Source organism: Delphinus delphis, chromosome X, assembly GCF_949987515.2.
Source record: "Delphinus delphis chromosome X, mDelDel1.2, whole genome shotgun sequence".
Taxonomy (NCBI): domain Eukaryota; kingdom Metazoa; phylum Chordata; class Mammalia; order Artiodactyla; family Delphinidae; genus Delphinus; species Delphinus delphis.
Genome location: NC_082704.1, coordinates 80,266,601 through 80,293,619, shown reverse-complemented (window position 1 = coordinate 80,293,619; position 27,019 = coordinate 80,266,601). Strand labels below are relative to the sequence as shown.

General features: G+C 37.3%; 1 protein-coding gene across 6 annotated transcripts in view; it reads left to right on the top strand.

The window, feature by feature from the left end:
- The first annotated feature begins 14,009 nt into the window (after positions 1-14,009).
- The window catches only part of RRAGB (Ras related GTP binding B), a 50,881-nt gene continuing 37,871 nt past the window's right edge, over positions 14,010-27,019 (top strand). For 2 of the 6 annotated variants that reach the window (XR_009518043.1, XM_060002886.1), the window contains exons 1-5: positions 14,012-14,660; positions 15,483-15,516; positions 18,558-18,657; positions 23,013-23,096; positions 25,020-25,086. Coding sequence is in view for 5 of the 6 variants with exons in the window: in XM_060002886.1 (XP_059858869.1) it covers positions 14,569-14,660; positions 15,483-15,516; positions 18,558-18,657; positions 23,013-23,096; positions 25,020-25,086 (377 nt within the window). In the remaining variant the exon portion in view is untranslated. Of the gene's footprint in view, positions 14,661-15,482; positions 15,517-18,557; positions 18,658-23,012; positions 23,097-25,019; positions 25,087-27,019 lie in introns of all 6 variants that reach the window. The other 4 variants (XM_060002889.1, XM_060002888.1, XM_060002890.1 and 1 more) reach the window with 4 other exon arrangements.

The window sequence follows — 27,019 nt, the reverse complement described above, 5'->3', positions numbered from 1 at the left end:
TCTCCAGGATAGATCATATCTTGGGTCACAAATCAACCCTTGGTAAATTTAACAAAATTGAAATCACATCAAGTATCTTTTCTGACGACAACGCTTTGAGACTATATATCAATTACAGAAAAATAATCTCTAAAAAATACAAACACATGGAAGTGAAAGAATACACTACTAAATAAACAAAAACTCACTGAAGACAACAAAGAGGAAATTAAAGAATACCTAGAAAAAACCGACAAGGAAAACATGATGACCCAAAACCTATGGGATGCAGCAAAAGCAGTTCTAAGAGGGAAGATTATAGCAATAAAATCCTACCTCAAGAAACAAAAAACACCTCAAATAAACAACCTAACCTTACACCAAAAGCAATTAGAGAAAGAAGAACAAAAAATCCCCTAAGTTAACAGAAGGGAAGAAATCATACATGTCAGATTAGAAATAAATGAAAAAGAAATGAAGGAAACAATAGTAAAGATCAATAAAACTAAAAGCTGCTTCCTTGAGAAGATAAGCAAAATTGATAAACCATTAGCCACACTCATCTGGAAAAAAAGGGAGAAGACTCAAATCAATAGAATTATAAATGAAAACTGAGAATTAACAACTGACACTGCAGAAATACAAAGGATCATTAGAGATTACTACAAGCAACTGTATGGCAATAAGATGGGCAACCCGGAAGAAATGGACAAATTCTTACAAAAGCACAACCTTCTTAGACTGAAACATGAAGAAACAGAAAATATAAACATACCAATCACAAGCACTGAAATTGAGACTGTGATTAAAAATCTTACAACAAACAAAGACTCGGGGCCAGATGGCTTCACAGGCGAATTCTATCAAACATGTACGGAAGAGCTAACACCTATCCTTCTCAAAATCTTCCAAAATATAGCAGAGGGAGGAACACTCCCCAACTCATTCTATGAAGACACCATCACCCTGATACCAAAACCAGACAAAGATGTCACAAAGAAAGAAAACGACAGGCCAATATCATTGATGAACATAGATGCAAAATCCTCAACAAAACACTAGAAAACAGAATCCAACAGCACATTAAAACTATCATACACCATGATCAAGTGGGGTTTATCCCAGGAATGCTAGGATTCTTTAATATACGCAAATCAATCAATGTGATAAACATATTGACATCTTGAAGGAGAAAAACCATATGATCATCTCAATCAATGCAGAAAAAGCTTTTGACAAAGTTCAACCCCAATTTATGATAAAAACCCTCCAGAAAGTAGGAAAAGAGAGAACTTACCTCAACATAATAAAGGTCATATATGAAAAACCCACAGCCAACATCGTTCTCCATGGTGAAAAACTGAAACCATTTCCTCTAAGATCAGGAACAATACAAGGGCGCCCACTCTCACCACTATTATTCAACATAGTTTTGGAAGTTCTAGCCACAGCAATCAGAGAAGAAAAGAAATAAAAGAAATCCAAATTGGAAAAGAAGAAGTAAAACTGTCACTGTTTGCCGATGACATGATACTATACATAAAGAATCCTGAAGATGCTACCAGAAAGCTGCTAGAGCTAATCAATGAATTTGGTAAAGTAGCAGGATACAAAATTAATGCACAGAAATCTCTTCCATTCCTACACACTAATGATGAAAAATCTGAAAGAGAAATTAAAGAAACACTCTCATTTACCATTGCAGCTAAAAGAGTAAAATACCTAGGAATAAACTTACCTAAGGAGACAAATGACCTGTATGCAGAAAACTATGACAGTGATGAAAGAAATTAAAGTTGATTCAAATAGTTAGAGAGATAGAGCATGTTATTGGATTGGAAGAATCAAATTGGGAAAATGACTATACTACCAAAGCAATCTACAGATTCAATGCAATCACTATCAAATTACCAATGGCGTTTTTCCCAGAACTAGAACAAAAAATTTCACAGTTTCTATGGAAACACAAAAGACCCTGAATAGCCAAAGCAATCTTGAGAAAGCAGAACAGAGCTGGAGGAATCAGGCTCCCAGACTTCACACTATACTACAAAGGTACAGTAATCAAGACAGTATGGTACTAGCACAAAAACAGAAATGTAGATCAATGCAACAGGACAGGAAACCCAGAGATAAACCCATGCGCATACGGTCACCTTATTTTTGATAAAGGAGGCAAGAATATACAATGGAGAAAAGACAGCCACTTCAATAAGTGGTCATGGGAAAACTGGACAGCTACATGTAAAAGAATGAAATTAGAACACTCCCTAACACCATACACAAAAATAAACTCAAAATGTATTAAAGACCTAAATGTAAGGCCAGACACTATAAAACTCTTAGAGGAAAACATAGGCAGAACACTCTGTGCCATAAATCACAGCAAGATCCTTTTTGACCCACCTCCTAGAGAAATGGAAATAAAAACAAAAAATAACAGGGCTTCCCTGGTGGCGCAGTGGCTGAGAGTCCACCTGCCGATGCAGGGGACACGGGTTCGTGCCCCGGTCCGGGAAGATCCCACATGCCACAGAGTGGCTGGGCCTGTGAGCCATGGCCGCTGAGCCTGCGCGTCCAGAGCCTGTGCTCCGCAACGGGAGAGGCCACAACAATGAGAGGCCTGCGTACCACAAAAAAAAAAAAAAAAAAAAAAAAAAAAAAACAAAAAATAACAAATGGGACCTAATGAAACTTAAAAGCTTTTGCACAGCAAAGGAAATCATAAACAAGATGAAAAGACAACCCTCAGAATGGGAGAAAATATTTGCAAATGAAACAAGTGACAAAGGATTAATCTCCAAAATACACAACAGCTCATGCAGCTCAATATCAAAAAAACAAACAACCCAATCCAAGAATGGGCAGAAGACCTAAATAGACATTCCTCCAAAGAAGATATACAGATTGCCAACAAACGCATGAAAGGATGCTCAACATCGCTAATCATTAGAGAAATGTAAATCAAAACTACAGTGAAGTATCATATCACACCAGTCAGAATGGCCATCATCAAAATATCTACAAACAATAAATGCTGGATAGGGTGTGGAGAAAAGGGAACCCTCTTGCACTGTTGTTGGGAATGTAAATTGATACAGCCACTATGGAGAACAGTATGAAAACTCCTTAAAAACTAAAAATAGAGCTACCATACGACCCAGCAATCCCACTACTCGGCATATCGCCTGAGAAAACCATCATTCAAAAACAGTCATGTACCACAATGTTCATTGCAGCTCTATTTACAATAGGCAGGACATAGAAGGAACTTAAGTGTCCATCGACAGATGAATGGATAAAGAAGATGTGGCACATATATACAATGGCATATTACTCAGCCATAAGAAGAAACGAAATTGAGTTATTTGTGGTGAGGTGGATCAACCTAGTGTCTGTCGTACTGAGTGAAGTAAGTCAGTAAGAGAAAAGCAAATACCGTATGCTCACACGTATGTATGGAATATTAAAAAAAAAAGGTTCTGAAGAACCTAGGGGCAGGACAGGAATAAAGATGCAGAGATAGAGAATGGACTTGAGGACAAGGGAAGGGGAATGGTAAGCTGGGACGAAGTGATAGAGTGGCATGGACGTATATATACTACCAAATGTAAAATAGCTAGCTAGTGGGAAGCAGCCGTATTGCACAGGGAGATCAGCTCAGTGCTTTGTGACCACCTAGAGGGGTGGGATACGGAGTGTGGGAGGGAGATGCAAGAGGGTGGAGATATTGGGATATATGTATATGTATAGCTTATTCACTTTTTTATAAAGCAGAAAGTAACACACCATTGTAAAGCTATATACTCCAATAAAGATGTTAAGAAAAATAATGCTGAGGTCTAAGTGTTTCTTCAGGTGCTTATTTCCTTATGAAATCTCCCATGTCACATAAAACATATTAAATTTCTTGTTTTTCCTTTGCTAGTCTGTAATTGTTAATTTAATATTCAGATCCAGCCCTGGTACCCGAGAGGGTTAAGGAAAACCTTTTCCTGTCTATATCAACATGTACTTGGATCTTATTTTTTGATCCATTCTGAAAACCTGTGTCTTCTTGCTTGATTTATACCATCAACTTTTTTTTCAAAGGCACAGAATGTATGCGATGTATCCTATTCATTATAAAATGTGCAATATTCTCTTTTTTTAATTTATTTATTTTATTTACTTTATTTTTAGCTGCATTGGGTCTTCGTTGCTGTACGCGGGCTTTCTCTAGTTGCAGTGAGCGGGGCTACTTTTTGTTGTGGTGCTCGGGCTTCTCATTGTGGTGGCTTCTCTTGTTGCAGAGCAGGGGCTCTAGGCATGTGGGCTTCAGTAGCTGTGGTGTGCTGGCTCAGTAGTTGTGGCTCACGGGCTCTAGAACACAGGCTCAGTAGTTGTAGTGCACAGGCTTAGTTGCTCCGTGGCATGTGGGATCTTCCCGGACCAGGGATCAAACCCGTGTCCCCTGCATTGGCACATGGATTCTTAACCACGGCGCCACCAGGGAAGCCCTATACCATCAACTTGAAAAGTGATTATTGATATACAGGATTAAGATCTACCATACTTTTTACTGTTTTCTACTTATTGTCCTTGCTCTTTTTTCCCATTTTTGTTTTCCACTCTTTTTCTGCCATTTGTGGTTTTAATTCATTACATGTTCTCTCCTTTCTTTGCATATGAAGTTTATTTCTTTTAAAATTTATTTTAGTGGTGACCTAGATTTTGCAATATACTTTTACAACTAATCCAATTTCACTTTTAAATAACACTATACTACTTCACGGTATAGTAGTACAAGTACCTTATAATAACAACATTCTCCTAATTCTTTTCTTCCATTCTTTGCCTCATTGCTGTTATTCATTTCTTTTATATATGTTGTAGTCATCAAATATATTACTGCTGTTATTATTTTGAAAAAAAATGCTATCTAGCAAATCAGTTAGCCTAATGAAAATAAATTCTCACTTATTCTTTCTTTAATGTTCTTCCCTTCTTTATCTATATCTGAGTTCCTGAACTATAATCATTTTCCTTCTCTTTGAAGATCTTCTTTTAACAATTCTTGCAAGGCAGATCTACTGGTCACAAATTTCCTCTGATTTTTGTTTGTCTCAAAAGTCTTTATTTCTCCTTCATTTTGAAGAATAATTTTGTAGGGTACAGAGTTCTAGGTTGGTGGGTTTTTTCTCTCAACATTTGAACTATTTCACTCCACTCTCCTCTTGCTTGCAGGTTTCTGAGGAGATGTGAGTTGTAATTCTTATCAGTTCTCTTCTACAGATAAGGTGTGTGTGGGGGGGTTGGCTTCTTTCAAGATTTTTTTCTTTATCCTTGATTTTTATGTAATTTTAAAATGATATACTTAGGAGTAGTCTTCTTTTTTTCTTTTCTTGGCCTTTATCCTGCTTGGTGTTCTTTGATCTTCCTGAATTTGTGAGTTGGTGTCTGACATGAAGTTAGGAAAAATTCTTAGTTGTTATTGCTTCAAATATTGCTTCCACTTCTTTCTCTTTTTCTTCTCCTTCTGATATTCCCATTATGCATATATTACCCCTTTTGTAGTTATCCCACAGTCCTTGGATATTATTGTTATTCTTTTAGTCTACTGTTCTCTTTGCTTTTCAGCTTTGGAAGTTTCTTTTTACATATCCTCCAGGTAAGAGATTCTTTTCTCAGCCATGTCTACTCTACTAAAGAGTGCAAACAAGGTGTTCTTCATTTCTGTTACAGTGCTTTTGCTCTCAAGCATTTTTTTATTCTTCATTAAAAGTTTCCATCTCTTTGCTTAGATCATGTATCTGTTATTGCATATTATCTATTTTTCCATTAGAGCTCTTAGTTTATTAATCATATTTATTTTAAATTCACAGTTGAGTAGTTCAAAAATTTCCCTCAGGTAGGCAAGGCACTGATGAAACTCCAGTAGGTTATGTTCTAGTAAAATAGATTCTCCTGATGAGAGGCCTTGTTAAGAAGAACAGAAAGTTCTAGTTTATTTCAAAATGGTTACTTTTCCTCTCCCACTGCCAGTAGCAGGAGATATTCACTGTGAGGACTTGGTAGAACTCCTGGGGATAAAACTCACAAAAGTGTGGAGCCTCCCACTATGACTAGGCTGTTCTGGAGTTTTTAACTTTCAGATTTGTCCACACTGAGCCTCCAGCAAATTGTCAATTACAATTCAGGTTTATCTACCCTGGTGGCAATTCCCACAGAGGTCTCTGTGTGTGTTTCTGCTCTGGAGAGTTATCATTCTCTGTATCCATCCATCTCTCTCTACAATTTTAATGGAAGCAATTTGCCCTGTGACTTCATTGTCTCTGATGAATCCAAGAAGTCTTGTTGGTTTTTCAGTTTGCTCAACTTTTTACTTGTTGCTAGTATTGTGTAGCAACTCATAAGCTCCTTACATGCTGGGCAGGAAACCAGAAGTCCCTCCATTAGACTTTCATTCATCAAATACTTAAGTCTAGTTAACTGAAAGATTATTTCCTGATATTTCAAGCAAAGGAGTGGGAATGCAGAAGAAAGAGCTGCCCACAGGATGTAGGAATAAGCTCATGGGACTCTGGGCAGTAACAGCGAGGTATGGGAACAGAGGAAGAAGGGAAGGGTGGAGGAGAAGAAAGGCAGGGATGTTATGAGGGACACTTTGGAATTGGAGACCCATGGGTGTGGTTGAGGATAAGGTGACTAGAATGAATTTAGGGAATAAAAGGAAACACATCTTATTGGATCTTAGGGGCTCTATATTACTTTTTCTTGCTGAGATGGATGGTTAAAAAAATATGGGGTGGTATCTGGACAGATGGAATGCTGATATGTTTGTATGTGTGTGTATCAGTGTGTATGAGTATAGTGAAGTTGAGGTGTTAGATATAAGCATCTGACAGGCAGTGGTACCTGAGATAAAGGGATGTTTGTATCTCTAGTGTCTAACACAGTTCCTGGCACTGTTCAATAAATATTTGTTACACAAACGCATGAATAAGTCCACAGAGCTTAATCAACACCTTTGGAAAAGAACCTATAATAAAAAGTTTAAAAATTAACTTGACATAAATAAAAAGTAAACTTCATCTCCTATCTATGTAAGACTCTTTAATGAAAATGTAAAAATAAGCACCAATGATACTTGGGTGAAAACCAGAATCTTAACTTCTAGACCGTATAGGAATGCATTGTATCAACAGTCTTATTTATTCTCTGGAATCAACTCTTAATTTGGTTTAGTTCCTCAATCTTTTTCAAATCCCTTTCTTCCACTCCCATCCTCTTACCTCTATTCCTCCTCTTTCCTCTTCTCCTTTCTTCTCTCTTCCTTCCCTTTTCCCATCTCCTGACTTCTTCCCCTTTTCTTCTTCATCCCTTCTCCATTTCTTCACCTTTTACACATGGAACTTGAGGGAGGTAGTGAGAATGGGCAAAAGTGTGATGGTTTAGAGAAGGAAATGGAGACTAGCAACAGGGAGACAGTGACTTTCTATAAAAGAGTGGTTTAAGGGAGCAATGTGGCTGGTGAACCCTGGTGTTAGTAGGGGTTGAAGGATATATTGAAAGCTGCCTTTACATAACAAGCACATATTATTACATTGAATGCTATTTGAAGGGTGAGATGACTGATGAAGTTTATTTCACCCACTCCAAACTCCTTTGAAACTGCTAATGTAGGAAAATCACTTATGAGGCTATTGCAATTATCCAGGGCAGATATTATAACAGCTGGAACAAAAACAGCAACAATAAGTATAGGGAGGAGCATAGAGATTGTAGAAAATGGACTAATGAGAACTGCAGAAGTCTCAGCACATAACTCTGTCCAAACCCCTGCACCAAGAGACTTGCCAAGCCCCTAGGATGACCCCCAATTCCCCATTGATCCAACCCCTACCCCATTAAAAAGCCTGCTTGAGAAATCTCAGCACTGCAAGGAGAATTTACTGTTTGGTCCAGCCTGATGACAGAACCCTGACATACTTTTTTCAGAGCATTTACTCAAAAGAGCTTACAACTGTGAATATGTATCCACTACAACTCAGAAGTGTCTTTCTCAAGGATCTGAGAGCCATTCCTTTGAAACGTAATCATCAGAAAGGATAGGTGAGGGAGATTAAGAGGTACAAACTTCCAGTTGCCAACAAATGAGTCATGGGTATGAAATGTACAGTGTGGGGAATATAGTCAATAACTATGTAAAATCTTTGTATGGTGACATACAAAGATTTGTATGGACTTCCCATGGAGATCATTTTAAAATGCATAGAAATAACATCGCTATGTTGTGTAACAGAAACTAACATAGTGTTGTAGGTCAATTATACTTAAAAAACAGCAACCTAAATGTCCATTAATAGATGGATGGATAAAGAAGATGTGGTACATACATACAATGGAATATTACTCAGCCATTAAAAGGAATGAAATTGGGTCATTTGTAGAGACGTAGATGGACCTGGAGACTGTCTTACAGAGTGAAGTAAGTCAAAAAGAGAAAAACAAATATCGTATATTAACGCATGTGTGTGGAATCTAGAAAAATGGCACAGATGAACTTATTTGCAAAGCAGAAATAGAAACACAGACGTAGAGAACAAACATATGGACACCAAGGGGGCAAAGGCAGGGTGGGATGAATTGGGAGATCAGGATTGACATATATACACTGCTATGTATAAAATTGATAACTAATGAGAACCTGCTTTATAGCACAGGGAACTCTACTCATTGTTCTGTGGTGACCTAAATGGGAAGGAAATCCAAAAAAGAGGGGATATATAGCTGATTCACTTCGCTGTACAGCAGAAACTAACACAGCATTGTAAAGCAACTATACCCCAACAAATAAATAAATAAAGTAAGTCAACTGATTAGGAATGGTAATTACGTCTGCAAAACTCCCTTCAGAGCAACAACTGAAGATTCGTTTGACTGGGAGAAGCTGTGTGTGTGTGCGCGTGTGCGCACACGGCTACTGTCATTCTTCAAACCATTGCAAAAGAATATTTTTTGAACTGTCCTTTATTCCCCATCCATTCTTTCTAGAATTCTTCTAGAAAGAATTCTTGGGAGCATAGTTTAGCCTAGAGAAATTGACACACTGCAAAGTTATTATCGACCCTCAATTTGTGATGTGTCTCTCCTATCTATCCTGCATCTATCAATCTCCCTTCAGCTTCTGTTCTGAAGAGGATATACAGCCTCTTACTACCAAGTATATTTTGCTTCTTCCAGAGTACCAGCGATAGCAGGAATGTCATGAATTTGAAGGATAACAAGTGGTCAGAGATGGCATGGAGCATATTGTGCATAGTTCTCGGTAATAAACAAAACAGAAAATTTAACATTTCATTTTGAGTGGGATCTTATATCTTACCTCTCTAAATTTATTCCCTGCCATGCTTGTTGCTTACTGTCTTGATGCCAAACTGAAAGCACTTGTCTGTTTTCCACCTGTGGGGAGGCCTTTGCCCATTCTATTCCCCTGGCCTGGCATGCTAGCTACAGAATTTCACAGGACTTTCTCCATTGGTTCATTCAGGTCTGATCTATGATCACATCCTTGTTGGTCACTCTTTATGCCTTCATACTACTTCAATGTTATTTATTTCTAGAACTAATTACTACTTTAAATTTCATTATATGTTGGCTTACTTCATTATTTTCTGCTCTCCCTACTTCATTATTTTCTGCTCTCCCTCTACAATTAAAGCTCCTTGAAAGTGGGAGATGTCTCTCTTAAGTTCAACATTGTATGTCTAGCAGTCAGAACTTTACTTAGCACTGTCAGTAGAATGTGCTTCATTCTGAGGTTTAGCTTAAATGAATGAGTGATTGAAAGTTCTCAAACATTAATGGAAGAATCCCTAGGCATTTGTATATATTAATATGGAATAGATAACTTAAAATTTTTCAATGAATATTATTTCACTAATGCTAATAAGACAACCAAAGGCAGTTTTTTTAATATTAAAAAAGATAAGTTTCACAGCTAATTATATTTTGAAAAATTTTTTGAATATAGAATGATTATTTACTTATTAATGGGAATTTTTAGTATCCTAGATAGTAACTCTGAGTTGGAAAAATTCAGAGAGACCCAAGTTGGATCATAGTTCCATCACTTCTCAACTATGTGACTGTGAGCCTCAGGTTTTATTGTCTTTCAAGTGGAGATAATATCGGACACATATATTTTAATGAGGATTACATGAGGTCCATGTACAGTAAATTCTCAATGAATGCTATCTATTCATTTCTTATCAATCGTAATATAGACAGATTTTCACAAAGAAGTTACATATAATCTTATTTAATAATTAGTATTTAGAACAGGCTGTCTATAAAATACGGATAACAGCATCCTTTCATTGCATTGAATATTTAATTTTAAATGATATGCCTAATTTTATTTTTTATTAAAACGTTTTCCATGGCACAACCACGAGAATGGCTAAATTAAAAGAAAGGTCAGATAAAAAACAAGTGTCACTGCCAAATATCAAGAATATGAAGCTAACTAGATATCCACCCAGAGGCCGTATGTCCCATCTTGCTGTGATACTCTAGGGTGACACCTGTTGTTATGGTATAAGTAATGGCATCTCCTTTCATTCTCAAAGGTATATTGGTTCGGCTTGTGAATTTTATTGTTGACTTAATTGAAATAAACAACATGAAGGTTGGGAAGAGAGACCTAACTATAGATATTTCAGAGATTAAAAAAAGATTAAAAGGATATTACGGACAATTGCATACTTGTGTATTAGAGAACTTAGATGAAATAGATTTATTCATTTTAAAGCAATATGTTAAAATTGACAACTGTATATATAAAACTTTATAAATGTAAAACCTATAACTATATATATATAATGTACATTATATATACACATATGTAATATATATAGTATATATATAAAATTTGAATAGTCTTAAAAATCATTAGAGAAGTTGAATGTGTTAAACATCTTCTGACAAAGAAAATACCTGAGATGGTAATATCCAAGAATAAATAATCCAATTTTAATATAATCCTCACAGAGAGAGAAAAAGAATCTCTCAATCTTCATGAGGCAAACATAACTTTAATAATAACATTAGATAAGGATAATCTAGAACAACAAAAAAAGAGAAAGTAAGAAAGCATCCTTACTTGAGAACATAGGTACACAATCCTAAACAAAATATTGGCAAAGCAAATATAAATATTTTTCTTCATAAAAAATCCAAAGGGGTGATCTAATGGACATATATAACATATAACTCCCCCCAAATAGAAGAATACACATTTTTGTCAATAACAAATTGCTTATCTCCAGTCTAAGTCTTTCCTCTTAGATAAAATCCACAAATTAAACTCTTCATTAGAGTGATCTGATTGGATAAAACTGTAAGCCCATCAAATTCAAAATTTCCATAACTGCATTTATCTGACGATAATTAATAAATCTTTCCCACATCCTCTTTTTTCCTACATCAACCACTTCACCAAGCAAGAACTCTTGAAGTCATCATAAAATACTTCTATCCCTAGGCCAGAGACTTCCAATTGGTTACTGAGTCCTGCCAGTTCTATTGTTGACATGGCTCCATCTCCAGTGGCAATACCTCAGTAGGACCCTTGTTATTACCATGTAGACCAGTGTTCCCCAACCTTTTTGGCACCAGGGGTTGGGGACCCCTGATGTAGACCACTGCAGCTACCTTTGATGTCATCATCCTTTTTACCCATTTTACCCAGTCTTGAAACTCCTGCAGATTTATCTCTTTAATATGTGAATCTGATCATTGCTGTCTACTTAAAACCTTTTTGTGTTTTTCTATCCCCTTCAGTATTAAAATCTAATGTCAACAATATTTAGTGGGTTTCTGGCCCCTGACTTCTAGATATGTTACCATATTCCTATACACTATGCTCTACTAATACTAAATTATTTGCAACACCTAAATAATAGCATATTAATTTATGTTTCTTTGCTTTTGCAAATACTCCTTCTTTTGCTTGTAATATTCCTTTTTCTTTCTTAAATGGTTGATCCATATTTTCTTCAAAGAAGCCAATCACAGGAATCATCTATTTTCGAGAATCTTCCCAACTATTTTTTACGTTTCTCATGAAACCTCCTTTCCCCCTTTTCCATTCCTACAGTACTTATCACACTATAGTTTAATTTTCTTTTTATTTATTTTTTCCTATCTAGACTGAAAGCTCCTTGAAAGAAGGGATCATTGCTTGATCCCTGTGTTCACAGTGCCTAGCATATGCACTCAATGAAGATTTGTTGAATAAGTGACAAATGAATATAAAGTAGAATATGAAAGCATATGTACTAGTATACATATGTACACTCAAAATTTTGAAAGTGATTCTGTTTTGACTAAATATGAGATAATTTTTCCTTTTAGTACCCTCCTTAGTTTGTATTTCGAGAAATAATGTGTACATATGCAGTTCTTAAGGTAGAAAAATCATTAATATAAAAATTCACTGTTGAATGAGTTAAACAAACAAACTCAGCAAAAGAGATCAGATTTGTGGTTACAGAGGCCAGGCGAGGCGGGAAGTGGGGGGAGGAGGAATTGGATGAAGGCTGTCAAAATGTACAAACTTCCAGTTATAAGACAAGTAAGTACTAAGGATGTAATGTACAACATGATAAATACAATTGACACTGCTGTCATACTTGAAAGTTGTTAAGAGAGTAAATTTTAAGAGTTCTCATCAAAAGAAAAAATTTCTTTTCTATTTCTTTAATTTGGTATCTATATGAGATGAAGGATGTTCACTAAACTTATTGTGATAATCATTTCACGGTGTATGTAAGTCAAATCATTATGCTGTACACCTTAAACTTATACAGTGCTGTGTGCCAATTACATCTCAATAAAACGGGAAGAAAAAAAATAATAAAATGACTTCCTGGTTTGGGACTCAGGGTCTTTCACCACACAGGAAAAATTAGAAAAGGAGCTGGTTTGGCATCGGGTGGTAGAGAGGAGGAAGAAGATTTAGCAAGTGATAGGGCTAAGGTATCATGGTCAGAATACAATGAATTTTTCTTGAGGCATATCAGTTGTGGTAAGAAAGGATCATATAGGAGGGTAAATGGGGACGTCTGGGGGCAAGACAGCACCCCATTTTTGTCCAGTTTCCCTTTCCTTCCTTCTTTCCCTCCTTCTCTCCCTCCAGTCCTTCTTTCCTTTCTTTTCAAGGAATATGTACATGTGGTTTAAATACATAAATATATAAATATATATATGTGGTTTAAATATATATATATATCACAAAAGAGAATAAGATGAAAAGCAACAGTCCCCTCACTTCCTATCTCCTGCCCCTCTCCAGAAGCAACCCCTTTAAACTACTTCAGCCGTTTTTTCTTGTAGTCTCTGTATCTAAATACAGTATGTATATGCCTACCAGTAGTCCTTCAATCATCAACTCTAGATTTTGTCTATTGACTTTTACTATGGTGTATGATAATTCATTTCCCTTTCAGCTTTAAAGTGGGGAGATAAGTAAGTCCTAAATTTCCTGATGAATCCCTGATTCCAGCAATAATTACCTTTATTGAGCACTACGTGAAAGACACAGTTGTAATCACTTTGGATATATTAACTCATTTAATTACAAGCTCAGTTACAAGGACGGGGCTAATAACAAAACCAGGAAAACAAAGATTTAAAAAACAGGGAGAAAAAAAGACAATGCTAGGCCTTCCCCACTGAAAAACGTTAAGGGTGAATGAAATAGCAGTTAGAAAAAAAAAAAAAAGGCCAGCTTTGAGGCACTAAAATTGCAACCGGCTCCTTTAATTCCCCGCGGCAGGCGGGGCGTGGCGCCAGGTGGCCTACAATGAATGCCCCTTCAAGCTGGCAGCGCCCTACCAAGCCTGTGGCTTTGTTAAGAGCCCGGGCCACGTGACGGAGACAGGCGGCGCTCTTTCTCCGCGCAATCTCTATGGTATTCTTCTCAGCCCACCCGCCCCTAGGGAAGCGGCAGTCACGTGACAAGCTCCGGGTTTACGGCAGGTGTCCACGTGACCCTGGCCTGCAGTAGGGTGGCTGCGGTGAGGTACCTGCGCTCGTGAAGGGTGGGTGGTTAGGTCGTAGCCACCGCAACCTCCGGCGGACTCTCCCGGGCGGCCAGGCTCGGGAAAAACGAGCCGACTGAGGCATTCATCGCTTAGTGCCTACGGCACGGGTCTGTTCTTTATGCCACCTCCGCCTTCCTCGTCCCCACCTCTTTTCGGGTGAAGTCCCCTTTGGGTTTCGAGACCTTGGGGCCTGAGGCCCAAACTCGAAACGAACCCCCCACCCATCCCTCTTTCCTTCTCATCCTCCATCTCTCCCTTTGCATCACCGAATCACTTAGCCGTTGAGCTGGCCAGCTCGGCGGTGCCTTGAGGCCAAGTTCGAGGCGGTAAAGGTAACGGTGGGGAAAGCAGCCCCCCAGTGGACAAAGGTGGAGGCAAGACTAGAGCAGGCCTAAGGGCCGCAGGCAAGGAGAATAGGCGGCTGAGGGGGTGAACAGGAAAAAAAAAAAGAGAGAGAGTACTGCGGATTTAGAAGGGACTGGAAAGGACTTGTTGCACAATGGAAGAATCTGACTCTGAGAAAAAGATGGAGAAAGAGAATCTGGGGACGAGAATGGATCCTCCCATAGGGGAACCGGAAGGATCGCTTGGGTGGGTGAAGGGTATTAAGTCAAACCTGGAAGGGAGGGGGCAGGGGGGACGTTCTAACTGAAGAGAGTATTGTGAATTAGAATACCCCGCCTATGATAAATTCTTTCGATTTACCAATAAGGTTGCTTTTGGTGATTGGATAAACTAGTAAGAGGTCTGGTTGCTAACTGGGGAGAAACAATCCTTAGGACAGGCCTGATATCACTCTGGGGAGGGGCAAGTGTTCTAATTGAGGAGGCAGTTCTGAATTGCTTTGAATTGTCAATAAAGGAGATTTTATGTCATCATGTTGACGATAAGAAGACTAGGAAGAGGGTTGGCTTTTCCTGGGCAGAGATCAGTGGCTCGAGAGTGCTTTCTGTGCCAGTTTATACCTGAATTTGAGAATTTATATACTTTGTGCCTGTGATGAGTAAAATACTTGGAAGGACAGCTGAAGGACTTAAGATTTTTAGAAATATGCTGACTTTGAAAAACAGGATATTCAAATATGACAATATTGTTTGATTTATTAAAGCATTTGTAAATATTGCTTTGATAAATTTTTTAAGGAGGTAAAAAATTGAATCTTGAATTTTAATGGCTCATTTATATTCCTAAATAAATCTTCCTAGGAGCTATTTCCTGAGCACATAATTAGGCGAGAGGGAGCATAAACCCAGTTTTATAATTTAGGAAAATGAGGGCCTCTACCTAACTGAGGTCCCCCACACAGCTGTACTCAGCTGTTGTACTAAATGTGCTCTTTTGCACCTCTACGTTAATTCCAATTTCTAAGGCAACTGGATCATGGAAACTCTGTCTTTTGGTTTATATCTGCAGGTGGGTGCTACCAAATACAGCCATGAAGAAAAAGGTAAGACATGTTAGGTACATCAAAAACATGAAGTTAAAGGTAAGAAGTTACTGTTCAGGAAGCATATTTGTGGTCATATCTGCCATCTTTCCTTGACTGTTGTAGGAACCTTCTACATGTTCTCCCTGACTCTTGTCCCCTTCTTTGCTATCAGATTTAATTTTTCTAATATAGAAATCTAAGTAAGTCATTCACATACTTAAGAACTTTTTGTAACTTCCTGAAGCCCATAGAATACAATCCAAAAGATTTCATCTCATAGAATGCCCTTTAAAAATCTATTCCTGGGAGGGGGAAGGGTGAGCTGTGACAGGGCGAGAGAGAGTCATGGGCATATACACACTAACAAACGTAGTAAGGTAGATAGCTAGCGGGAAGCAGCCGCATGGCACAGGGATATTGGCTCGGTGCTTTGTGACAGCCTGGAGGGGTGGGATAGGGAGGGTGGGAGGGAGGGAGATGCAAGAGGGAAGACATATGGGAACATATGTTTATGTATGACTGATACACTTTGTTATAAAGCAGAAACTAACACACCATTGTAAAGCAATTATACCCCAATAAAGATGTTAAAAAAAAAAATCTATTCCTGACTAAACCATCAGCCATACCTTTGCACCCTATCATAGCCATGCAGAATCTGTTTTTCTCCAAGTTTACAAATTAATTTGCATTTTGTGCAAGCCATACACACACACTACACAGGCCTCTGCTTGCACATTTATGTTGAACCCAACTCAAATGTTATCACTATTAGGTTTCATGTGAGTTCTCCAAATGGAATTGAACACTCCTTCCCTTGTGCTCTTATGGTACTGTGCCTCACCTTGGGGTTTAAGAAGAATCGATAAGGGCACAGTTCTAGAGTAAGTTTCTGAATCTTTTGGGCTTTCAGTTTCTCCATTTATAAAATGGTGATAATAAGGTTACCTGTCTCATAGAATTATTATGAAGTTTTTAAACAAGCAAATGCAGGTAGAGCACTTAGATTAGTACTTAATACAGTTAGCCTTGATAAGTCTTTCATAAGCTATTAAAGTAAGATTTCTTAAACAACAAAAGCTCATAAAAAAGAATGAAATATTGCCATTTGCAGCAATATGGATGGACCTAGAGAATGTTATGCTTGGTCAAGTCAGAGAAAGACAAATGCTATATGATATCACTTATATATGGAATCTAAAAAATAATACACATGAATCTATATACACAATAGAAACAGACTCACAGACATTGAAAACAAACTAGTGGTTACAAAGGGGAGAGAGACAAATTAGAGGTATGAGAGTAACAGACACAAACTACTATACACAAAATACATAAGCAACAAAGATTTACTGTATAGCACAGGCAATTATATCCAATATCTTGTAATAACCTATAATGGAATATAATCTGCAAAAAGAATGAATCACTGTGCTGTATACCTGAAACTAACACAATATTGTAAATCAACTATACTTCAATTAACAAAAAAAAGAAATACACTGTATTTAGCCTTAACTTTATCTAATAAGTCAGTTATGTAACTTCAGTTTGCTAAGGAAATGTTCTTGATGAGCCGGTCTAAAGTTACTATCAACAAGGATGCCTAAAAATACCAGAAATTTGTAAATGATAAAGAATAAAAGCAAAAGGTTTCTCTAACAACTTTAGACTATCTCCTCAGTAACGTTTCCTTAGTGAGATAAAGTTATCTAGCTAAATAGATTAAGCCTGAGTGCAGTACCCTTTTATTAATACTCCCTATATTTGTAATTAGAAATTTTTATAAAATGTCTTGGAATTGAAGTTAGAACATGTATCCTCTCATTTGAAAATCAAGGTAATTGGAATTATATTTCATAAATTTTGAGTTCGAAAAGACTCTTAAAAGTTACCTCACCAAAAAAAAAAAAAAAAAGTTACCTCACCCAATTTCCCCCCTAGTGCAAGAATCTACAGCATCTTTGATAGGTGTTTTTCTGTCTTCGTTAAATGCTGTCATTGACAAGAAGGTGTTTACCTTCACCCTTTCCATTGTTAAAAAATTGCTTGTTTTATATCTTTGTTTTGATAGCTTGCTCATTCTTTTGATGAACATATTTTGAGCATCTGTTATATGTTAGGCACTGAAAACTCAAAGGGGATTTTCCCTGCCATTCAGGCGCTCAGAGTCTTGTGAGAGACCAAAAAACAAATTGGAAAACTGCAGTGCATTATGGTCTTAGCAGTGTCATAAGAGTGTCATGGGAAGACAGAGGTGAAATACATCTAAGCCAGCCTAGGGCATTGGGATCAGAGAAGTTCTTGAGACGATTACTGAACCAAGACTTGAAGGGTAAGTGGAGCTTAGCTGAAGGAAGAAAAGGGAGTGGAAAGTTACTGGCAGAGAGTTCAGCATGAAAAAAGACCTGGAGCAATCAAAGGGACTACAAGCAGTTCAGTTCAGTATGGCTGGACTCGACAAATTCCAGGCTAGGAGCGTCAGAAGATGAGGGCAGAGGAGTAGATAAGCCAGATCAAGGAGGGTCTTATATGTAGTTTAAAGACTTGATCCTGTAGGCAATGGGACGCTCTTGAAAAGAAAAGAGTAGTTAATGGAACAAAATCATGAAGGTAAGTAAAAGGGATGAAATTAAGGGCAGAGGTGGTCAGGTTGATCCTGAGGAGGAGAAAGAGCTTTCAGTTATACTGAAATACCCTGCCAGATAGTTCAGTGCATAAAACATTACATTATGAGAGTTCCTCTCAAGTTGATATTTTGCTAACATCGTACTGAATGCATGATAGTATATATTAATAGCATAATAAATTCACTGTGATTCTATCACCAAGAGAATGTGTGACTCATGACAGGCAAGTGGCTGGCCTCTGGAATTCTCGGTACCTCTGCATTCACCACGGGTCAGAGAACTAGTCAGTTATAAGTATCCACTCTATGTTATTAGTACTGTCACTTCAGTGAAACACCAAGTGCAAGAGAGAAATAGATCCCTTTAGACTTGATTTGCTCTTGATCGCTGACTTCTTTCCTTTCTTTTTTTCCATTTTGTCCTTAGGTGCTGTTGATGGGTAAAAGTGGGTCTGGTAAGACCAGCATGAGGTCTATTATCTTTGCAAATTATATTGCAAGAGACACACGTCGCCTTGGTGCAACAAGTAAGATGTTTTATCTTATTGTAAAGTCAGGTGATCTTAATAATTCGCATAACGCACTTGGTTGCAGTAACTTGGGGATGCAGAGATTGACAGATTTGTTTTTGAGCATGTTTCCTTTTTTTTCATTCCTTCTCAGAAGGATGTAACCTAATTCTGGTTACTACTGCTTGCTCTCTTGGGGAGGTTCTTTCCTTTCTAGGTTGCTTACCAAATGGGATAACCTTGTCCAACTTCGTTTTTATCCTGCTCTTTCTCAACAAGCATAGGGGTCCTTTTGTTTGTTCACTTTTTAGAAGGGGGAGGGTGTTTGTTTTTAACAGTTATTATATAAACAGAAATTAATTTATAGGCATTAACAAGCATAACATTAAAATCTAAGATTTTATAAAGCAGTAGTCCTAGTCTTCATTAAAAGGTAAATTGTTGGGTTTGGGAGGCTGTCAGAGGGAGGTTACCCAGATCTGTACTCTGCTACTTCTCTTCCTGGATACATATAGATGTTTTCTTTGGAGTTACAGCTTTGACTTGAGAAATGTTTCCTTGCCCTTTATGGTTTGAATGTTAAATCTGGTTTCTTAGTATAGGCTAGTTGGGCTGCCATGGCTGCCAGTTCAGTGGATCTATGCTCCTGGGAGACCCTTTCAGTCTTTAGGCTATAACGCCTTTTCATTTTGTAGCACCTAAGGATTTCTGGATTCTTCCTTGGTCCTTGGCCTCTAGGTGATGAAACCATTGCCCTACCTGGCTTTCAAATTTTCCTGATCTGGGTTGCTAGCATCTTGGACACTTTTAGGGACAAGCCACCCACTACTTCATAAGGTATCTCTGGTTTCAAGAACAACAAACATTTTTAAAACACCCTATGTTCCAGAACCTAGGATACAAAAGAGAAGGGAACCTCATTTCTGTTCTTAACGTGCTTGGAGTGTAGAATAGACTCATAATTAGGGAAGCTTTAATGATTAGAAAGTTATTTCTTAGAGCCCTGAATCTATTTCCATTTATTATTGTTAGCTGGTACCCTTTCTGTTCTCTTGAGCCTATGCAAATATTTTAGTATGATTAATGTCTCAATCTATCCTAGCCATTCCTTGCCTCCCAAATCTTATCTTCCTTAAGTTAAATATCTCCAGCTCCTTCATCTATTCCTCGTTTGACATCATTTTGAAGCATTTTTAAGGACTTGTTAGAATATGTCTATATTTTTTTAGTGATGAGACTTAAATGAAGACGTGGTCTAATCAGAGCAGAGTAGGACTGTTACATCTCTTGTTCTATAGGCATCACACTACTGTTAGCACAGTCTAGCCCCTACTCTCCTGTGGAGCAGCCTTCATCATACTGAGTCATACTAAAAAAAAGAAAATTCCTTTTCACATATATTTTTATTAAAACAACATATCCTCCTTCTGATTCTTGTGAAGTTAATATTTTGAACCTAAGAATAAATGCTTATCTCTATTAAATTGTTCAGTTTTGATTGTTTTAGCCCATGAAAGGTTAACTTAATTCCAGAACAAGTTACTATCTCACTGGGCCTCAGTTTCCTTATCCATAGAAAAGGGGTTGGATCCTATTTTCATTTTAGCTACTTATTCTCTCATTTGATATGTTAGCTATCCTTCCTAGCTTTGTGCAGTTTGTACACTTGATAAGCATCTCATCTAGTTTTCATCTAAGTCATTTATCAAAAATTTTGGTCAGGACAGGGTCCTATGGCCTGTTGTGCCTCAAGAGACTTCCTTCTAGAAAGTACCTGTCCAAACTTCTCCCTGTTTTGTATTTTAATTTTTTTCTATTTTTCCAAGTTTAATATCTAGACCTAATAATCACATGGTTTCAGTAGATCAGAGAAAGCTAATGTTTATTGTATGGTGTTTTATTTACTTTAGTTCTCATATTAACTTCATTTTAATAGGTGAAGAAAGTATGACTTAGAAGTTAAGGTCACGCAACTCATAAGTGTTAGAGCTAGAATGTCAATCTATGCTCCTGCTTTATTCATTGTTCTACAGGCACAATTCCTGGCAGACTTCTTTCTGTTTATGTTTTAAATTCTGCACATTTCATTGATGTACTTTTTTCTAGTCCAATTAATATTTTTGTTTTTAGCTAATCAGCAGAGTGGATTGACTACCTAAGTCTGGTGAATAGTCTTAAAACCCAAATTTCAGAGCTAGTCAAGCTATTTAATAGTTTTGAAATAATCTAGCAGATTTGTTAAAAAGTTCTGAACAGAATGTTGCAAATTATATGAACCCTGTACATGAAGCAGGCCATTTGTTTTAACAAGTGTTTTTCTGGAGCCTCCTGTGGATGGGACAAGGCTCTTGACCTTAAGAATATCTCAAGTGGACCTTTATCAGTAATACTTTGTTAGCAAGTGCTGTATTTCTTAAAGGTGATAAAAGTATACTTCAAAATATTATGTTGGCCTGATGCTTTAGTGTATCACTAGCTAGTTTGTCATTGCTGAAGAAAGGTCTTGGTTCTACTTGCTAAACTTATAGACTAATTAAAAATACATATAGTGTATTGATTTTTACTTACTATTTTTGTGAAGTTGCTGATTTTCTTTAAAAGTAGTGAAAGAGTACTTATTCTAAAATATTATATCACCTTGAAGGTTTTAGTGTTTCTCTAGTTTGTCATTGCTGAAAAAAGTCCAGGTTCATTTTGTTAAACTTAGAGTGTACTGTGTTTTGAAATTTGAAGTAAGGATACAGAATGGTGGTATTCATTTATCAGGGGGCTGTTAAAATGTGTTTGTTGGAATAGTAAACTTGTCGATAAAAATGTGATTATGAAGTATTTTAGTCTCAAACACTGTTGACGGCTCCAAGATTTCCTGCCTTCTCAAAATTCTCTGATCCCTTGGCTTTTATTTAATGCTTTATTACCCTGGTTTTATTCCTTTATCTTTAACCATCCCTTCCTTTTAAAAAAATGAATATTTTCTTCTTTCTGCCCCGTAAGTGTATGTGATTTCCCAAAGCTCTGTTCTTGGTTCTTTTCAGTTGCTGTTGTGATAGCAGGGCAGGAAGATTAGGAGAGCCAGAGGGCCCTACAGGAGACCTGAGACTAAAGAGGGAGGCAGAAATTGGGGGTTAGATCATAAAATGCCCTGTAAGCCAAGTCAGGTTGTTTAAACTGAGGGTAGAAGGCAACCCTTAGAGAGTTTCAAACAGAAAAGTAATATGGTCAGATTTCAATATTTTTAATTTTCAATTTTAATTAGAAAAGTAATACTTGTGAAAGATTCAAACATTGCAGAAGTGTAGAAAGTCTACTCTGTCCCTCATTCTCAGGCCTACTTCCTAGGGACAACCACCATTAGTAATTTGAGGTTATCCTTTTGGCCTTATGTTTTCTGGGTATATACAGTAATATATAGACAGAGACATGTTATTTTTTTTTTCTTTTTAAAAAGAATGAAATAAAATCTGCACTGTGGAGAGATCATTATACCTGTAATATAGAGGATAGTTTGGAGGGAGGCAAGGGAAGAAACAGATTGACAGATTAGGGAACTGTTTTTAGTAGACCAGGTAAGAGATTATAGGGGCTTAACTTGGGTTAGGGTGGTAATAGTGGATGTGGTGAAAAGTAAATGGATTTGGGATATTTAAAAGGTAGAGTCAATATGACTTGCTGGTAGGTTTGGGGGGAATGATGGGGGAAAGACTGGACTCAAGGATGAAACTTAGTGTTTGGCTTAGGCATCTGGTTAAATTCACTGAGTTAAGGAGGACTGAAAGAGGAATAGATTTTGTGGGAAGAATGGGCAGATGATGAGTTATATTTGGTTACACTGAGTTTGGGATACTTGTGGTTTATGCAAGTAAAGATGTCCAGTATATGATTCAGAAAGGGAAGAGAGAAATCTGTATTATAGATACATGTTTATGGATTATCAGTATCCAAATGGTAAATGAGATGATATGAATTGATTAGCTTGCCTGGCGGAAAGAATACATAGAGAGAAGAGTAGGTGGCCAAAGATGGAATCCTGAATAACTCCAGCATTTAAGGGACAGAAAGAAGAATAGGAGCCTGTGAAAGAGGACCTGCCAGAGAGGTTATAGGTAATGCTCTCAGAGGCCAGGAGAAGAGAATTTTTTGAGAAGAGAGTAGTCAACAGTGTCATGCTGCAGAAAGTAAGACAAGGACTAAAAAGTCCATTGGATTTGGTAATGGGGCCATTGGTCACTTGATGAGAGCAATTTCTATGATATGGGAGTAGAAACCAGATTTCTATCCCATGTGCTCCATATCTAAACAGTCGCTGAATCCTGTCACTTCTTTTATTATTGTCTTTCCCTTTCTCAGTAGCACTTCTTTCCATTTTTTTTTAGTACTAGACCGTTTACATAGTCTTCAAATTAATAGCAGTTTGAGCACCTACTCTCTCGTAGACTCTGTTGGAAATACAAAGACATGTAAGATATGATTCCTTTTCCAAGGAGGGGGAAGTAAAGGGGAGAAGGGAAGTAGTTTGAGCACCTACTACGTGCCAGGCACTTGATGTATAATAATTCCTGTAATCCTCACAGTAATGTGAGGTCAATAGTATGCCTCCCACCTTTTTTTTAACAGAAGAGGAAACTAATACTCAGAGGTTAAGTGACTTACCCAAGGTCACACAGAGAGGTAGAGCTGGTATTTGAACTAAGAACTGTTTGACTCCAATGTCCATGTTTTTTTTAAGTAATGCTTTTCTGCTTATGCTCTAGTTTATGAGAAGATAAAATTGCACAAAAGTTAGATAGCAGTCAATTTAAGCAACAGCTGCAAGGTAGTCGTAGAAGAAACACCACTGTGTGATGTTTAACTGTTATATAAATTGTAAAGATGATAATTGCTAGACTTTGAGAAATTTCCAGGATAAGAATTTTCATTATTGTTCCTTGTGATTTTTAGTGCCTGGCAGAGAGTAGATGCTTAATAAATGTTTAAATGAATTCAGAGGGAGTGATGATGGTAAGTGGGGGTGGCCAGGTAGGGCTTTTAGAGGAGGTGGGATTTAAGCTGGGTCGTAGAAGATGAATCTGACTTTGGAAGAAAGGTGGGGAGGACTTTCTAGGCAGATGGACACAGTAGGCAAAGTAAAGGGTGGGGAGGGAGGTGTAAGGCAGAGGTCGCAAACAGGCAGCCCGTATGCTGGATAAGGCCTGTAGATGTGTTTTGTTTGGCCTATGTAATGTTTTAGAAAAATTGGAATTAGTTATCAATATGTAAAAGTTTCCATAAAAAATCTGGATTTCCTACTACTATTGAAAAATTTAAAGATCTGGTAATCCTGAGCCCACGTTCCTGCATGGCAAATGAGCTAGAGCTGTGTAACTGCTACCCACTCCATCGTCCCCTTGGGTGGATATTTACTCTCCATACATGATCAACTTCATTCTTGTACGTTTACCGGCCTGGCTCCTATTAGCAAGTTTGCGACCCCTGATGTAAGGTATGTTGGAGGTTGGGGTGGTAGAGGGGTTTGGGAGGACTATGAATAAACCAAATTGGACTGGAGCGAAAGGCTTCGTTAATGTGAATCATTGGGGAACATAAAGGTAGATTGGAAGCCAAATTCTGAAGGACCTTGAATGCCCCACGTGTAGGTATGGAGGAGCCATTGAAAGTTTTCTGAATGGGGAGTGACATGTTCAAAGTAGTGTTAAGAAGATGAATCTTGCAGTAGCCTATAGGATGAAGTAAAGTGAGTAAGGCTTCCTGGTGGGAGGTAATTATGGAGCTACTGTAGTTGTATAGGCTTGCGAAGGTAAGGGCCTTCCTTAATGTTAGTAGCAGGTTGTAAAACAAAGAGTGGAATTGAGAGAGATTGCAAAGGAATAGCAATGAATTGAATGTGGACAGAGGAGTCAAAAGTGACCCCCTCAAAATGGGAAAATGGTAGGGTCATTAACCAAAATAGGAAATCAATAGAGGGAGCAAGTTTGGTTATGTTTTATGTTTGTTTTGTATTTGGTTTTTGTTGTCTTTTTCTAATTTTTAAATTTTTTGTGGGGGGTGTTTATGGGTCAGAAAAGAGCTATTAAATGGTATATGTCTCTGTCTTACATGTTGAAATTTTAACAGTATTATAATTGGAGATTGTTTCTGCTCTAAGCACTAAAACAACTAAAAAGTAAAACGACTTACGTGAGAGCCAGTTCTGTAGCTCAGGGTAGTTTAGGTGCCCACCTTGCCACTAAACCACACCACTAAGCTGAAAATCACCTTCTTGTTGTAGCTTTGAGCATTTCACTCCACTTTGGTCCTTCTAAATTTCATGGGTTAGCACGTTGCTTATTTTGAGTTTCATCGCGCATGCTACAATTACTAGATTTGTCATGTTTGTCTTCCAGTTGATGTAGAACATTCTCATGTTCGATTTCTGGGAAACCTGGTATTGAACCTGTGGGACTGTGGTGGGTAAGTACCATCTGCTTAATTCTTCATGAGGCAAATGTCAATAATCATGGCATGTAGTATAATCAGCACAGAGAATACATTAAAGTAACTATCATTTGTAATAGCTACATTAGATAGAAATTACCTCAGAATTGGCACTTGATTAAATAAAGATCTCTGACTTTCATGTCATTGTGAAAATGCCCTCTGTATGTGACATGTTTAAGCAGCACTCACACAAGCTGTATCTAGGTATCTGTAGTATGGGATCGAACATTCTTCTCTTTTTCTGGTGAAGAAATTAGGTTTCTATCTCAGGTGGCCTAACATCAGTCCTGAGCTCTTAGCCATCACGCCATACTGCCTCATTCTTTGTTATTTCAGTAATTATCTCCAGGCAGTCTAAGCACTGTTGATTGGACCTCAGTTCTCCAGCTGAGTTTCCCACTGTTGGAGGAATAGGAGACAGTTTTTCCTCTCATGTCCAGGACACTTCCAGAATATCCTATCATAAATACACATTCACTGTGCATATGGTGCTCCCTTGCATCTCTGTACTGAAGCAGCAATATGTAGTGCACAGTGGTTAGGAGCCTAAGCTATGGAGTTAGATTGGGGTTTGTATCTCAGCTCTGTTAGCTGTGTTATCTTGGATAGATCATTTAAACTCTCTGAGCTACAGTTTCTTCATCTGTACAATAGGAATAATGATAGTACCAACTCGTATGGTGGTTTTGATGATTAAGATTATATATATGTGTGTGTATATAATATATACATTATATACATACATATATATATATATATATATATATATATGTATGTATATAATCTCAAGAGTACCTACAAAATAAATGAATGTTATAATTAGCTCAGTGTCTCCCAGCTCCTCGTATAGAGCCAGCCATGGAGTAGGTGCTCAATGAATATTTGTTGAAAGAATAACAAATAAGAAAATGACTTCCTTATTGCTAGCAGATGGATAACACCCAAGTAGCTTTCTCCATGTAAATCCTTCCTCAGTATCATTGCTTCCAATTCTGTAATCTGTGTCAAGAGATTAGTTCAAGTCCTTTGCTTTTAGGCACTAACGTTATTGTCATTTTTACAGATAAGGCACAGCTACTTAATACCAAAGTATAGGACTAGAAGCTAGGTTCATGATTTTTTTTAAAAGAACTGCTGTTTATTGAGAGCATGCTATATGCCAGGTTTCATGCTAGATTCTTTCCTGTAGGAAAGAAAATCTATAGATTTTCAGGATAGCCTTCAGAAATGTAGAAAATTAAATTCACCAGAAACCCCCACCCCAGTTCACTGATTATTCTGGTTTTCTAGAAATCTATTCAACACTCATTCAGCAAACATCTATTGATCACCTACCACGTACCACACAGTGAGCAAAACATTGAAAGTTACACCATAGTAGATTAACATACACAGTATTTGGTGGCTATGACAAAAACCTTCAAAGTAAATATAATCTTTTTTCTTTCCTTTATTTATTTAGTTGTTTTATTTTTGTCTAGTTTTTAAGATTTAACTTTTGTTGAGGTAACATTGGTTTATAACATAAGTTTCATGTGTACAACATTATATTTCTACTTCTGTATATTTTACAGCATGCTCACAACCAAAAATTTAGTTTCTATCCATTCATCAGCATACAGTTGACCACCTTTACCCTTTCTTCCCTCCCCGCTGCCCCTTTCCCTCTGGTAACCACTACTCTGTTCTCTGTATCTATGGGTTTGTTTTTGTTTTATTTTATTTATTGTTTGTTTGTTTTTTTATATCATGGGTGAGATCATATGGTATTTGTCTTTGTCCATCTGACTTATTTCACTTAGCATAATACCCTCAAGATCCATCCATGTTGTTGCAAATGGCAAGTTTTCATTGTTTTTATGGCTGAGTAGTAGTACATTGTATATAGATACCACATCTTTTTTTT